Source organism: Clupea harengus, chromosome 12, assembly GCF_900700415.2.
Source record: "Clupea harengus chromosome 12, Ch_v2.0.2, whole genome shotgun sequence".
Classification (NCBI taxonomy): Eukaryota; Metazoa; Chordata; class Actinopteri; order Clupeiformes; family Clupeidae; genus Clupea; species Clupea harengus.
This window is the reverse complement of record NC_045163.1, coordinates 5,996,058-6,008,680: the sequence shown is the minus strand read 5'-3', so window position 1 is coordinate 6,008,680 and position 12,623 is coordinate 5,996,058. Positions and strand designations below refer to the sequence as shown.

General features: G+C 43.8%; 1 protein-coding gene across 1 annotated transcript; it reads left to right on the top strand.

Moving 5' to 3' along the window:
* The first annotated feature begins 6,438 nt into the window (after positions 1 to 6,438).
* LOC105908932 (T-box-containing protein TBX6L-like) lies at positions 6,439 to 11,282 on the top strand. Its single transcript, XM_031577907.2, has 8 exons — positions 6,439 to 6,575; positions 6,808 to 6,910; positions 7,490 to 7,654; positions 8,158 to 8,304; positions 8,419 to 8,489; positions 8,615 to 8,709; positions 8,772 to 9,036; positions 9,097 to 11,282. The coding sequence occupies exons 1-8, from the start codon at positions 6,439 to 6,441 to the stop codon at positions 9,572 to 9,574; spliced, it is 1,461 nt and encodes a 486-aa protein (XP_031433767.2). The 3' UTR covers positions 9,575 to 11,282.
* Positions 11,283 to 12,623: the final 1,341 nt, after the last annotated feature.

Below are 12,623 nucleotides of genomic sequence, written 5' to 3'. Positions count from 1 at the left end.
CCACTTTCCTACTTTTTCATTCTATTCCCCCCTCCTTATGGCTTCATCTCTATCTCCCTCTTCTCCTCCTCTCTCTCTCTCTCTCTCTCTCTCTCTCTCACCCCATCTCTTTGCAGGTTTCCTCCTGGCTCCCATTCATCTTCAACACATTTCCTCCTTCCATATTTCTCTGTCTGTCCTCCACACTCATCTTCATCTTCTCCTTCTCATATTGCTCACCATCATCCCTCTCCTCTCCTCTTCTCACCCCTCCTCCCCCCCTCTGTCTCCCTCCCTACCCCCTCTTCCTCTCCCCTCTGCATTAGTTTGGTAATTTCAGCACAATGCGTGGGCGCTGTGTAAGCTCTGTCAGAGGGCGCAGCAGCAGGAGAGAGGGAGAGAGGGAGAAGGAGAAAGAGAAAGTGTGAGAGAGAGAGAGAGAGAGAGGAGGTCAGTGAGTTTATTTTGGCTGCTGTCCTGTGATGCAGGATAGGCTCATCAGGCTCCCTGTTCCGCTCCCTCCCTCCCTCCCTCCCTCTACCCCTCCCTCCCTCTACCCCTCTACCCCCACCTCTCTGCCAATGATGGCAGCTGGCCAGGGCCACGTTTAGCACCAGCTCTTGTTCTTCACAGACTAAAGGACAGGTGTGTGTGTGTGTGTGTGTGTCTCAGAGAGAGAGAGAGAGAGAGTCTGTGTGTGTGTGTGTCTCAGAGAGAGAGAGAGAGAGAGAGTGAGAGTGTGTGTGTGTGTCTCAGAGAGAGAGAGAGAGAGAGTGAGAATGTGTGTGTGTGTGTGTGTGTGTGTGTGTGTGTGTGTGTGTGTGTGTGTGTGTGTGTGTGTGTGTGTGTGTGTGTGTGTGTGTTGAAAATCTGATTGGAGCAAGGGATGAAGGCAAAGACAGATCCACTTTGGCAACAAGGATGTCACAAATACCCCACCTCGATCTCAATGACATGGTCTAATTTAAGCTACTTTACCAGAATTAGAAAGTTGTATAAACACGATCAAATTTGGGAAATGCACTGAATATAACACCATGAAAGCACACAAAACACAGCTGCATTTGGCCAACGGATAAAGACCATGGCTATCACTCTGACATTTTAGAGGATTGGAATTTCTTGTGGAAATGTCACTCAAATTAGAAGGTGACGGCTTCAAAGGTGACTCACTTGACATTTCCCAAGAATGCTTCACCTATATGATAAAATATCTTATTTTCAGGTAGGCCTACTTGAAAGTAATGAGACAGGATGTAACACAGACATAACGGCCACTGAGCCTGTTGATGACACTGCAAAATAAATGTTATCATCAATAATAAACTCAAATACCAAAGTATGGTTGCTGGTGTACACTGGGTTAGGGTATACTGCCCATCTATGTTTTTGTAACTGGTGGCATTTGTCAAAGTAGAAGTGTCGGTTCTTTTCCTGTCACTTGTCCCATAAACCTCCTTGCAGTACAGTCTGCAGAATGACACAGCACTATAGCACAGCCCATTGCCATAGGCTAATTTCCATTGTCCTGGTAAGTTCACTACTGCAGAAAGTGTCGTTGAAATGATCTATTGACATCATGTTTCAGAGGTAAATCTTTGAAGTGTGATAGAAAGTTAATAGAAATACGCTTTCTTGGCTGTTTAAGAAAATAACTATTAGAATCTTGACACTTTTAACCAAAATCCTCAGAGTTGCTCATGAGTCAACACTGCCATCTGTTGGTGAAACAATACAAGTTCGAGACACTATTTGGATTTCCCTCCACATAATGAACACGGTAACAGCATGGGGACTTTCTCTGAAATGTATCAATATCACTAACTGTTGTTAATTTGTTTCATGTCCTGGAGTCTGTCAACACCTATGTTAGTATACATTATTTGCTGCTGTCAGTCAAATTATTTCTCACTGCCTCAGTCTGTTGAGCTCAGAGTAAAGATCACTAGAGGGCGCTATTTCTCTGCAAAGGCTAAATTAAATGCTTGGTGCAGTGTTTTATTCCATACTTTATCTGTGTGTTTTTGGAAACACATGAATCTGCAGTAAGTTTTAAGTCTTAATAATCTCAAGCTTGTGTTTTCGAAAACACATTAAACTGAAGTGAGTTTTAATTCTTAATAATCTCAAGCTTGTAGCAAGTAGTGTAGCAGAGTATGCATATGAACTGATATTAATACAGGCTACAGATTATGGGAATTATGCCTTCCTAATACATAATCACCATATTTGCTACATACTAAAGGAGATCATATTCTCCTCTCCACATTAACAGTGTGGTTCTCCTAAGGCGTCTTAAAATAAAGTGCTATCCTGTTTACCAAACAAACTAAGCAGATTTAAACATGTGTAACATAGATGATCATCGTATCATCGATGTCATTGGAGTGTTACATGCTTGTGTGCTCTTGCATGCTAGCCCTACTGTTTGACAACATGTGATTAATGCCTGTTATACAGTAGATACTGTGGGGTACAAAGCGAGAGTGAAAAGCAGATGGATACATAGACAGAGACTTTGATTCTCCTCTCACGCCCATTCTGGCTGGAATGCACCGGCACACATGCACCAACATGCACATGCTCCTGAGGAGAGAGGGCCCGTTTCAGTATGTGCATAATGTGGACATGTGTTATATGTCCAGAACTGTGTTTGAATGTGTGTTTAATGCAAGTAGAGATTGGGCAAAAACAAGCGCTTTCCCATCACAACATATATGCAGACACATGCCCCTTTGTACTGAATTACACCCCCCCCCCCCCCCCCCCCTTCGCCCTCCTATTTTGTTCCTGGCATAAAAAAAAATCATGGCTGCTCCCTTTTCCTACATATGCCACTCAGTCTGTGTCTGCTCTGTGTATGTTGCTCCGTGACGAATTGCATAGGTCTCCCTACATCCAAGTCAATTTGCATAGGAGCGTTTGACTACTCTTCTGGCAGTTTTGCTGTGTGAGTTATTGGGGCTCAGGGGGAGGACTCTAGCTTCAGGCAAAACCCAGATTCCAGCTGTCAGGCGAAGGGAGCTGGTGGAGACGGCCCTGGGTTGTGCCTGTACTCGTCTTCCCTTGTCCCCGACACATGCGTGGACTGCCTACGCTGAAAAACATGCAGAGGAACTAAGAAAGGTTCCCCTTTGAGACTCGACCGATAGACGCACGTGACAATTTAAGTCGAGTAGGACAAGTAGGAAAATCGATGTGATTTCTACGGGAAAGATGAGGTGAAAGTCAGAGCTTCTGGTAAAGAGGAAGGCATCACATGAGTGGAAAGAGTGACTGTTTTCTGTTCTCCACCCTGTATTGATGTCACTATTGATAGAAATGAGCGTTCAGCATTATAGGCAGACGGGCGTAAGAATCTGCAATGTTAGAGAAAAAAGGACTCAGAGCTATGCTATTTTGAGAGTGTGTGCACTGCAGTCTGTGTGTGTGTGTGTGTGTGTGTGTGTGTGTGTGTGTGTGTGTGTCAGTGGAGACCATCTTGCAGCTGGAATGCTCACCTGAGACTTGTCCTTTTCTCCTAACTCCACCCTATATCCCCGTATTCATACCTCAAGATTCCCATCACACCTTTCCCAAAGCACTGCCCTATATACATGCCCCTGTTCCACTATGCACTCTTCTGCTTGTTAGTATTTAGTTAGTTCTGCTACCCTCAACTGATTCTTTTCAAACATTTCTTTTGGTTTTGTTTCCTATTGGTCAGACCAATTATTTATACATTACTCAGTAATATTTAATAAAACAGATGATGTGTGAGCCCATAGTTTTGAAACTTAAATACACTGAACCTAAACCAAGGGATAGTTCAACTGAGTTAACAATATCCACTGAACCCTAAAGGCTGACTTGTGCATTAAAGTTCATTCACTGAATTCTAATTTATTCTCATTATCCTCCTTGGAAAATGTAATTAAGGTCATAAGTATGCATTAACAGGACATAGCCTATGAAACCCTTTGTGACTATGTCTAATGAAAGTCATCAAGATATTGTTCCTTCTAGCATTTTCCAAATTCAATTCATTTCAATATGGTGTTTCTTGAAGAGGGTATATTTAGTGCATGAAGATCAAATTAGAGTTAATGTGTGTGATAAACTCTTTCAAAGACAAAATGGAGGGTTTAGTATTTCCTCAGTTTGAGACTAGCTCTCTACACACAGAAGCTACAATTCCCACGTAGTGTAATTATGTGATTCCCTGTGCTGTACATGAGTACATGAGAGCTGAAACAAACACACATCCCAGTTATTAAGAACAAACCTAGATCTCTGGATGTTCCCATGATACTATAATTATATGAGTGGAATTGCAAAAATCAATACTTAATGCTTACAGAGGGCACTGCAGGAACTGAAGCAAATCTAGTGGATTTGTGTTGGAGGTTGAATTGGCCAAGCAATACCTCTTCTGTGGACAGCTGAAGAGAATTATACCTAAATCCTAAGCATTTGCAAAGACGTACAGTGCTTTAGATAGAGCTATTGCACAAGACTGCAGTTTTTAAAACTGCTCAATAGAGCAAGGCTGTCTGGTCTGAGGCACGGTGAGCGACGGTGGAGAGGATATGCTGCATCTGTGTGAACGTCCCCTCATGGCTCAGCTATCTGGCCATTTAGCATCTCTATGGCGGTGGAGACAGGGTGCTTCAGACTCGGACTGCCCCATTAGAGGATCAGAGTGGCCCCAAATGGCTCACCTGTGGTGGGGTGTATCACAGATCACAGACTCCCCCACTGCTGGAGCTACCTCTAACAGGCTGCTAAGTGTCAGGCCTCAGAGACCCCCCCCTCTCTCTCTGCAACAGCAGCAAAGAAAGACCTGATGAGATTAAGGAGACCATCTCCCCCATTGTCAAGGCTAGACACACAGACATATCCTCCAATACACACAGGGAGAAAGGGGTCGGGCCCCAGGCTATGGGCCATTTAAACAAACAAGACACACACAGAACAAAAAGGGTGGAAAGGGGATGGAAATGCATGGGGTGAAGAACTGCTGTACTTCCTCTAAAAATGAATTTCTATGCAAACATAGCCAGTGGCGGTGCCGGTGACATTTATTCTGAAATAGCACGCTGTTATTTCATGATTAAACATAAAGGTAGATTGAATGATTTAAAGGTTACTGGTTACTGATTATGAATCAATCTTAGTCAGGGCATAAAACATGACTTCATGAAAGCATTGCTGTTTGTAAAGGTCAACATGATTTCTCCACACTGAAACAAATATATGGCTCTTCCTTGGAATATTGTATCATCTACCTGAAATACGTGGTATGGCATTCATTATTTAGATATAATTGACTTTAAAATACAGGTATATTTATAAAAGAAAATAACCAACTGCAGAGAGATTTTTTTCTGTTATTGGTGTAAAAACATCAGCATGAACTGCATCTAAAACAGAGAGAGAGAGAAATAGGGAAGTACACATTTAATGTATAAAATTCTTTGCCATTACTGCAGTCGTGCTGTTGGGGGTGGTGGAGGGAGGGCTTGATGAAATAGTCCCTTTAGAGGTTCTTCTGTTTAAATGATGGATGGATGGTGTGCACAAGTTCGTCCTTCATGGCAAATCATGGCATTCCTTCTCAAAAACAATGACACCATTGGGTCTTCCTGTTAGAGACAGTGCGACTCAGGGGACAAGCCCCCATCCCTATACTAATCCCATACAACGGCAGACATTGACCCCTCCTCCTCCTCCCCATCCAACTAGTCATTGACAGAAATGGGAGGGGGGGTGTCAATGGGCCACTTCAAAGGGTGCTTAGGGGACTCCTTGTTCCTCTCACTTTTAATGAAATACACCCCACCCATGAGAGGTCACTAGCCCCACCTCCACACATATTTTTACCTTGACTCTCTGAGGCTGCAGGGAAGTTCCAGAGCATCTCAACCAGTCTGGGTTCCAGGTCACCCCAGCCTTTCCAAAGGAGTCGCAACCAAGGACACGTCAGGAAAAGTACATCTGTTCACCAAGGGAGGACAAGCACTGCTGCATGAGGTGTATGGACTAGCAGCTGAACCTGAGATCTGCCTCCTCAATTCCACTTTCACCTTCGCTCTTCACAATCTGCAGCAAATACTGTGAATACACTTGGAACAACTGAGTGCAAGGGAATGCAACACATCACTGGTAAGTTATTGCATTAATGTGACATAGTAAGGTTTGTGTTAAGCTTCTAGTTCTGTTCTCAACACACCACATGCCTACATTTGTGGCTCCTAGTTCAAGGTCTACATACCTAAGGTGTGTGACAACTGGGAATAATACAATACACTGTACTGTGCAGGGCCTGAGTCCATCCTTACAAGCTTGATAATTAGACATACACAGTACTTGTGTAATTGTATTGTATATAATATAGTTGCCATCTCTATTAGTTTACCTTTTAACCTAACTTTATGTCCCTCTTCCTCTGATGGTCCAGACCTCAGGCACTCTTCCAGCATGACCCCCTCATCCTCCACGGCTGGAGCAGCTGAGCCTTATCACCAGGGCAACATCAGGTTGACCCTGGAAAACTCTGACCTCTGGAGGTCCTTCCATAACCTGGGGACAGAGATGATCATCACCAAACCTGGCAGGTAAGGAAGAAAGATTGACCAAGAAACACCTCCTTGTGACCTTTACACTTAAACATTTTTTTACTGCGTTGATAAATTGCTTAGACTGAGTAATTCATATTTAATATACCGGTAGTCTAGAACTGAAACAGTAAGTTTACAATAACAGACATGCTAAACTGATGATCATGTGTGCTCTGGTAGTGATTTCTGTGACATTCTTTCACAAATAGTGTTGCTTCTTTTGTTTTAGGAGAATGTTTCCCCACTGCAACATCAGTGTATCCGGACTGTCTCCATATGCTAACTATGTCATCATGGTGGATATGGTTCCCGTGGACAACTTCAGATATAAGGTAAGATAATCTCAGCTCAGGCCTCTGGAACTTATTTGTACCATTGTTTTTAAATTGACCTAGATAACCCGAGGGACAATGAATTAATTTCTTCAGAGTAGGCCAAAAGTTTTGGGGGCCTTAGGGGCTGTCCATCCTGAGTACTGACAGGGCAGACAATGCATATCAAAGGCAATTATCACTTCCTGTTTTTCTGCCAGGGGACTTTATCACACACAACCCCCATATGCTAACCCCTCCCCAAGAAAAGCAACTGCTGAGAAATCACTTTAGATCACTTGACTGGCCCAGCCCATAGCAGTTGTGTTTTGACCATATGTTTTGTTCAAAGGCTAAGCAAAGTCTTAGGACAAAACAGACATTGAAATGAAACTGTACCTGCACATGTACCATGTACATGAATTTAAAAATACAAATAATATCCTACTTTGTGTGATGTGATCACTTTGACATTCCCCAAGCAAATGGAAAAAGGCTGAAAATTCATGTGATATAGATGGAAATGAAATGAAAGCAAATGAAAACAATGGGTGTCTGAATGTCTCTTGTTTGTCTCTCCCTGTCTGTCTGTCTCTGCAGTGGAATAAAGACCAGTGGGAGGTGGCCGGTAAAGCAGAGCCACAACCCCCCTGCAGGACCTATGTGCACCCAGACTCCCCCGCACCAGGAAGTCACTGGATGAAGCAGTCCATCTCCCTCCTCAAGCTCAAGCTTACCAACAACACACTGGACCCACACGGCCATGTAAGCCTCTTCTCATTTTTTTTTACAGAAAAAGCCATGATATGATTTGGTTCACAGTGAGAAAGATGGTGTTAATGCATTTTCCTAATTATGATCTTCCCCTAAGCCACATCGTCAATCCACTGGTCTCACACAGTTATTTTCAGCTTCAGTTAGCAGTTGGTGCAGCATGCACATGCCAATGTCTGCACTTATAGATGTTTCCAGTGATGTTATTGGATACAGCTGTGCCATTTTAAATTCAGCCATGATGGTTATAAAATATGAAGCCCAGGTACAGGACCCCTATACTGTGTCCCATAGATTCCATCTACGGTTTTAGCAACACCACATGTGGTGAGTTAAACTTGGTGTCAGAGACTATTTCATACCATGGCACTCCAGTTGACTTCACCCAGACACAGGCTAGACCTCTTTCAGAAGAAAAGAAAAACATGACCTTTATTTATGTTCTTTTCCATGCAAAGTTAACGTAATATTTGCCGTTGTCCATTTCTCCTCAGGTTATCCTGCACTCCATGCACCAGTACCAGCCGCGCTTCCATGTGGTGCAGGCAGATGATCTGTACAGCGTTCGCTGGGCACCCTTCCAGAGCTTCAGCTTCACGGAGACCAGTTTTACTGCCGTCACAGCCTACCAGAATAGCAAGGTCAGTCACTGCAGGCACTTGCCCTAGGCACAGGCCATGCTGTCCAAGAATATGTGACATTTCTATCCCCCAAAACCCGAGAATAACAGCCTTTTCCTGGTATTTATTTTTCAGATCACAAAGCTAAAGATTGACCATAACCCGTTTGCCAAAGGATTCAGAGAGGAGGGAACACATGCCAAAAGGTGATTACACTCGTGAAGATGACGACTGATATATGACGACGAAAGACAAGAATGAATGATTGCATGTGTCATCCAGAGAGGGTTCAAATGAGGCTCACCTTTTTTCTTTTCTTTTCAATTTGCAGATTCCGTGCTCACAAGGGTCAACCCGGTCCAGAGAATCCAGCCAAGAAACTGAGAACCGATACAGAGAAGGATCCAGAATACCAAACCTGTGCAGGTATGGATAAGAGCTCCCTGATCAATAGTCTCCAAGTCATCGGCGGCCTTCAGTGGTCTGAGGGCTGTTTCTGCTTTGTGTCTGGCATCTGTTAACATGGATGTGCCTTTTTTACTTAACAGATTACCCGCGCCTGCCGTACGATCCCCAGAGAGAGGATGATGAGGTACCCCTGAGGCTCAAGCAGGGTCCAAACCTCCAGGATGAACACATGTCCCCCTGGGACTCAGAGCAGGACCCCACCCACAGCCTGCACGGGGACGCCCCCATGGACTTCAGCAGCTCTGAGCAGTTAGTGCCTGGTCAGGCCACCCACCCACCCTACAGGTATAAACACAAACATGCACTTTTCAAGTTAGAGAATTGAATAATGGAAGATACCCGTTCAAACAAACTCAAAAACAGTGTTCCGATTTTTAAAAATGTTCTCTTAACTCCTCTTTCTAGGTCAGAAGATTTCAGTCGATTGCCATCCCCCCCTAGCGCAGAATCCCACCGCGTTGACCACCGCCATTACGAGCCCTCAGTCGATGTGGCCACCGTTCCAGAGAGGGAGGTCACCAGATCTCATATTTCTGTCAACATGGGAACCCCTCAGGGTCGGCCTCTAGACTACTCAGTGCCCAGCCACATGCCACTGGCCTCTAAGAACAAGCATGGACTCGCTGCTCCGCCCATGTATGGCCATTACACAGAGCAGCCATATGGACAATGGAATGGAACGATCCCCACACAATACCCCACCTCCACCTACAACCATCCACACCGGCTGACGGCGGAACATGGCGGGCCTCACCACAGCCATCACCATGGTAACGTGTCAGAGTGGAGCCAGTACCCACTGTTTTCATACTCCTGTTGGTGAAGGGATTGATCAGACAATCAACCGATGAAATATGGAGCCAGGACTTAGCCCTCAGGACTTTTTGAGACCCAATAACATATCAGTATGTTTCAGATATAAAAGTTGCCTGTAGAAAAGTGATGTCAGCCTGTATGGAACCAATAGACCATTGGAAACATAATATGGATTCCAAGTGATTTTCGACCAGACAAAGCTGGTTCAAAGCTCGGTGTAAAGAGATTTATGTGCCCTTATGCACAGAAAGGGGAGACACACACACATGGTTCCGAGGGGTGATTAATAGTGTTTGAGGGGCGTATATCTTGCTGCCTGTCGGCACTGTAGAATGGAGAAATGCATCGTTTTTCTTTCAGTACCCTTAACAAGAACACTTGAGTGAGATTGTGTGAATGTGTGCATGCAAACGTGTGCCTAACAATTTGCATGTAGTGCATGTAGTTTATTTAGTGTGATTGTGAGATTGAATGAGGAGTGACAATGTGACTTGACTTCAACTTGAAAAAGTTTTGCAGTTGTTGAAACTTAAAAGCAGATCATAAAAAAACAATTACCATCCATGATTAAATAATCTAATGAACCATTTGTACAATTCTATTGTTTCTTTGTTTGCATTTTTAATGCTCACACTCTGGATTTTCCTACACCTCTCAAGAAATGTTTAAATAAAACAGGAAGTTGATTTCTTGACCTAAAAACTGAGTGAAAGTGTATTTGTGCTGCCCATGTTTGTGTGGGTGTGAAGTGTCCCTGCCTTGTTAGAGTAATTAGGACTCTGGTGTTAGATCCTAAATAAGATCCAGAGTCAAAGCTCTCTTTGGGGGGTAATTGTGAGTTTGTCCTTCTTGTGGCACTGACTGTGACAGGTTCCAGCCCTAAAAAGTTTACCCATTGAGTATTAGGTATTCCACACAGTAGAATCTCTAGTGGAGATATGAATATGCTGGATGAAAGGATGAAAGTGTTGACTCTATGTAGCATCCGTGACTGGGAAATAAGATACTGAAGACAAGAGAAAGGGGAGAACAAGACTGCTCAGATTAACAGAGCAGAAGTGAAACTGCGCTGATGATGAGTTAATCCTGCAAATGGATGAAAAGTAAATCAGAGAGAGAGAGTGGGAGGAATGGAGTGTGAGGACCAATGAATCAGGCAGCTGGCACTGGTGGGTAGCGAGAGAGACGGGAGATACAGAGATGAGAGGGAGGGAGCAGATGACTCGGTCACAGGTTGGCACCAGTGGGCAGAAAAATAAAAATGGAGAGAGAAAGAAAGAAAGTAAGAAAGAAAGAGATGAGGGTCATCGGTTGGTTTCATTCACTGCCCCTGCCCTGCCCCCGCTCCACACCTGACCCAGATCCAAGTGCGGGCGGTGTTTGTGGAGGGGAGGGGAAGGGAGAAAAGCGAGTGAGCGAGCGAACATGGCCTGGCCTGCTTTCCCTAGCAGAAGGCTGCAGCGTCTGTGCTGTAAATGTTTAATCGTGGGCGCTCACAAATGGTGCCATGATGAGGCTGGGTGCAGTGGGAGTATACTGAGAGGAGCCACTCTCTACCAGCGGGATCCCAGGAGCCCATCATCATGTGGACACAAATCTCCCTCACTAAGCAGACGGAGAAAACCAAAGTCTGGAGCAGCAGATGCAGAAGGAGCAACAGAAAGAAAGCAGCATGAGATCCAAGTAAACAACGAAAAAGAAATAATAAAAAAAAACATCTAAATGCATGAGACTGTGAGTGACGGTTGCATGGTGACTGTGCTGCATGAAGACTATACAGTCACCCTAACTCAGCAGCAGGCAAAGCCAATTAAAAAGCTGCTCCGGTAATACTTTGTCCAAATGTGGCGTGGGTTCACCTGACCGTAACTAATGAAAACTGGCTAAAAATAGAGTCATCCATGATTGTGCTTTTATGCTGCATATGAGCAAGTCATTGAAGGAGAAAATCAGGGTCTTCTCCAGGGATGAGAGACATGGACAGACTGGCAATAAGGCTGAGTAAAGAGAAGAGAAACTGATGGTGAAGAGACTTCCAATGAGATGGAGGGCAGTTTGATTTGTATGGACTACCAGAATAAATAATGGCCAGACAAACACTCATCCATAAAACATAGATAACAAAACAAAAATAAAACACGAGATCACTATATGATATGTGTTAGCATTTCAAGTGAACACTTTAAAAGCACTCATGCAATAGCCAATTAGAGCGGATGTACTGTATCTCTTCTTTAGTGTCTAGAATGTTCCTTTACCCATAACAAGGGGGTGGGGGGGGGGGGGGGGGTTGATCAGCTGAGCTTGTGCCCTGTAGGGAGCTTGTCACCAGAATCTTCATTCTGTTCCATGCAGAGCTAGCCTGTGGGTCCCTCCACTGATGGACTGGAAACAACAGGATGACCTGACTTACTATATAGTAGCCAGGAGCACAGGTCTAACAGGACCTTGACCAGATGATTCTATTCATTTCACCAGCGAGTAGCTAACATTCTCTTTACGAAAGCACTGATGGACATGTGTATATACAGTCACTTGAATGGCACGAGAGCCCTAAGGAAGGACCAGAAGAAGAAAAAACATTTCCCCTTTGCTGCACTAAGATGTCTATAGCATTCACCTGACCTATTGCATCAGATGAACTGCTTGCAGGCTATGTGTAATATTACTACATTGAAGAACACTTTTGATCAGATAGAGGTAGTGTAATAAACTCTAAACGTGATTAAATGTCAAATACTTTGCATATGCATTTTTACATGCATACATACAAGCATACATACATGCATTTTTACAATTGTTACCTAAATTTCCCTCGGGATTAATAAAGTATCCATCTATCTATCTATATTTGTATAAACTAGAGGTTTTGGCCCAATATAGTTCAATATGAGCTTCAAGCCAGCCATTAAATACTGCTTATCGGCACAGTGCAAAATGAGTTCTATGACAGTGACCAGAAAGAATTGGTCACTTAGCTTCTGATGCTCTGCTGTCTAATTCCACAGTAAAAATAAACCAAATATGGGGTTCTATTTGAGTAGTAGATTCTGGAC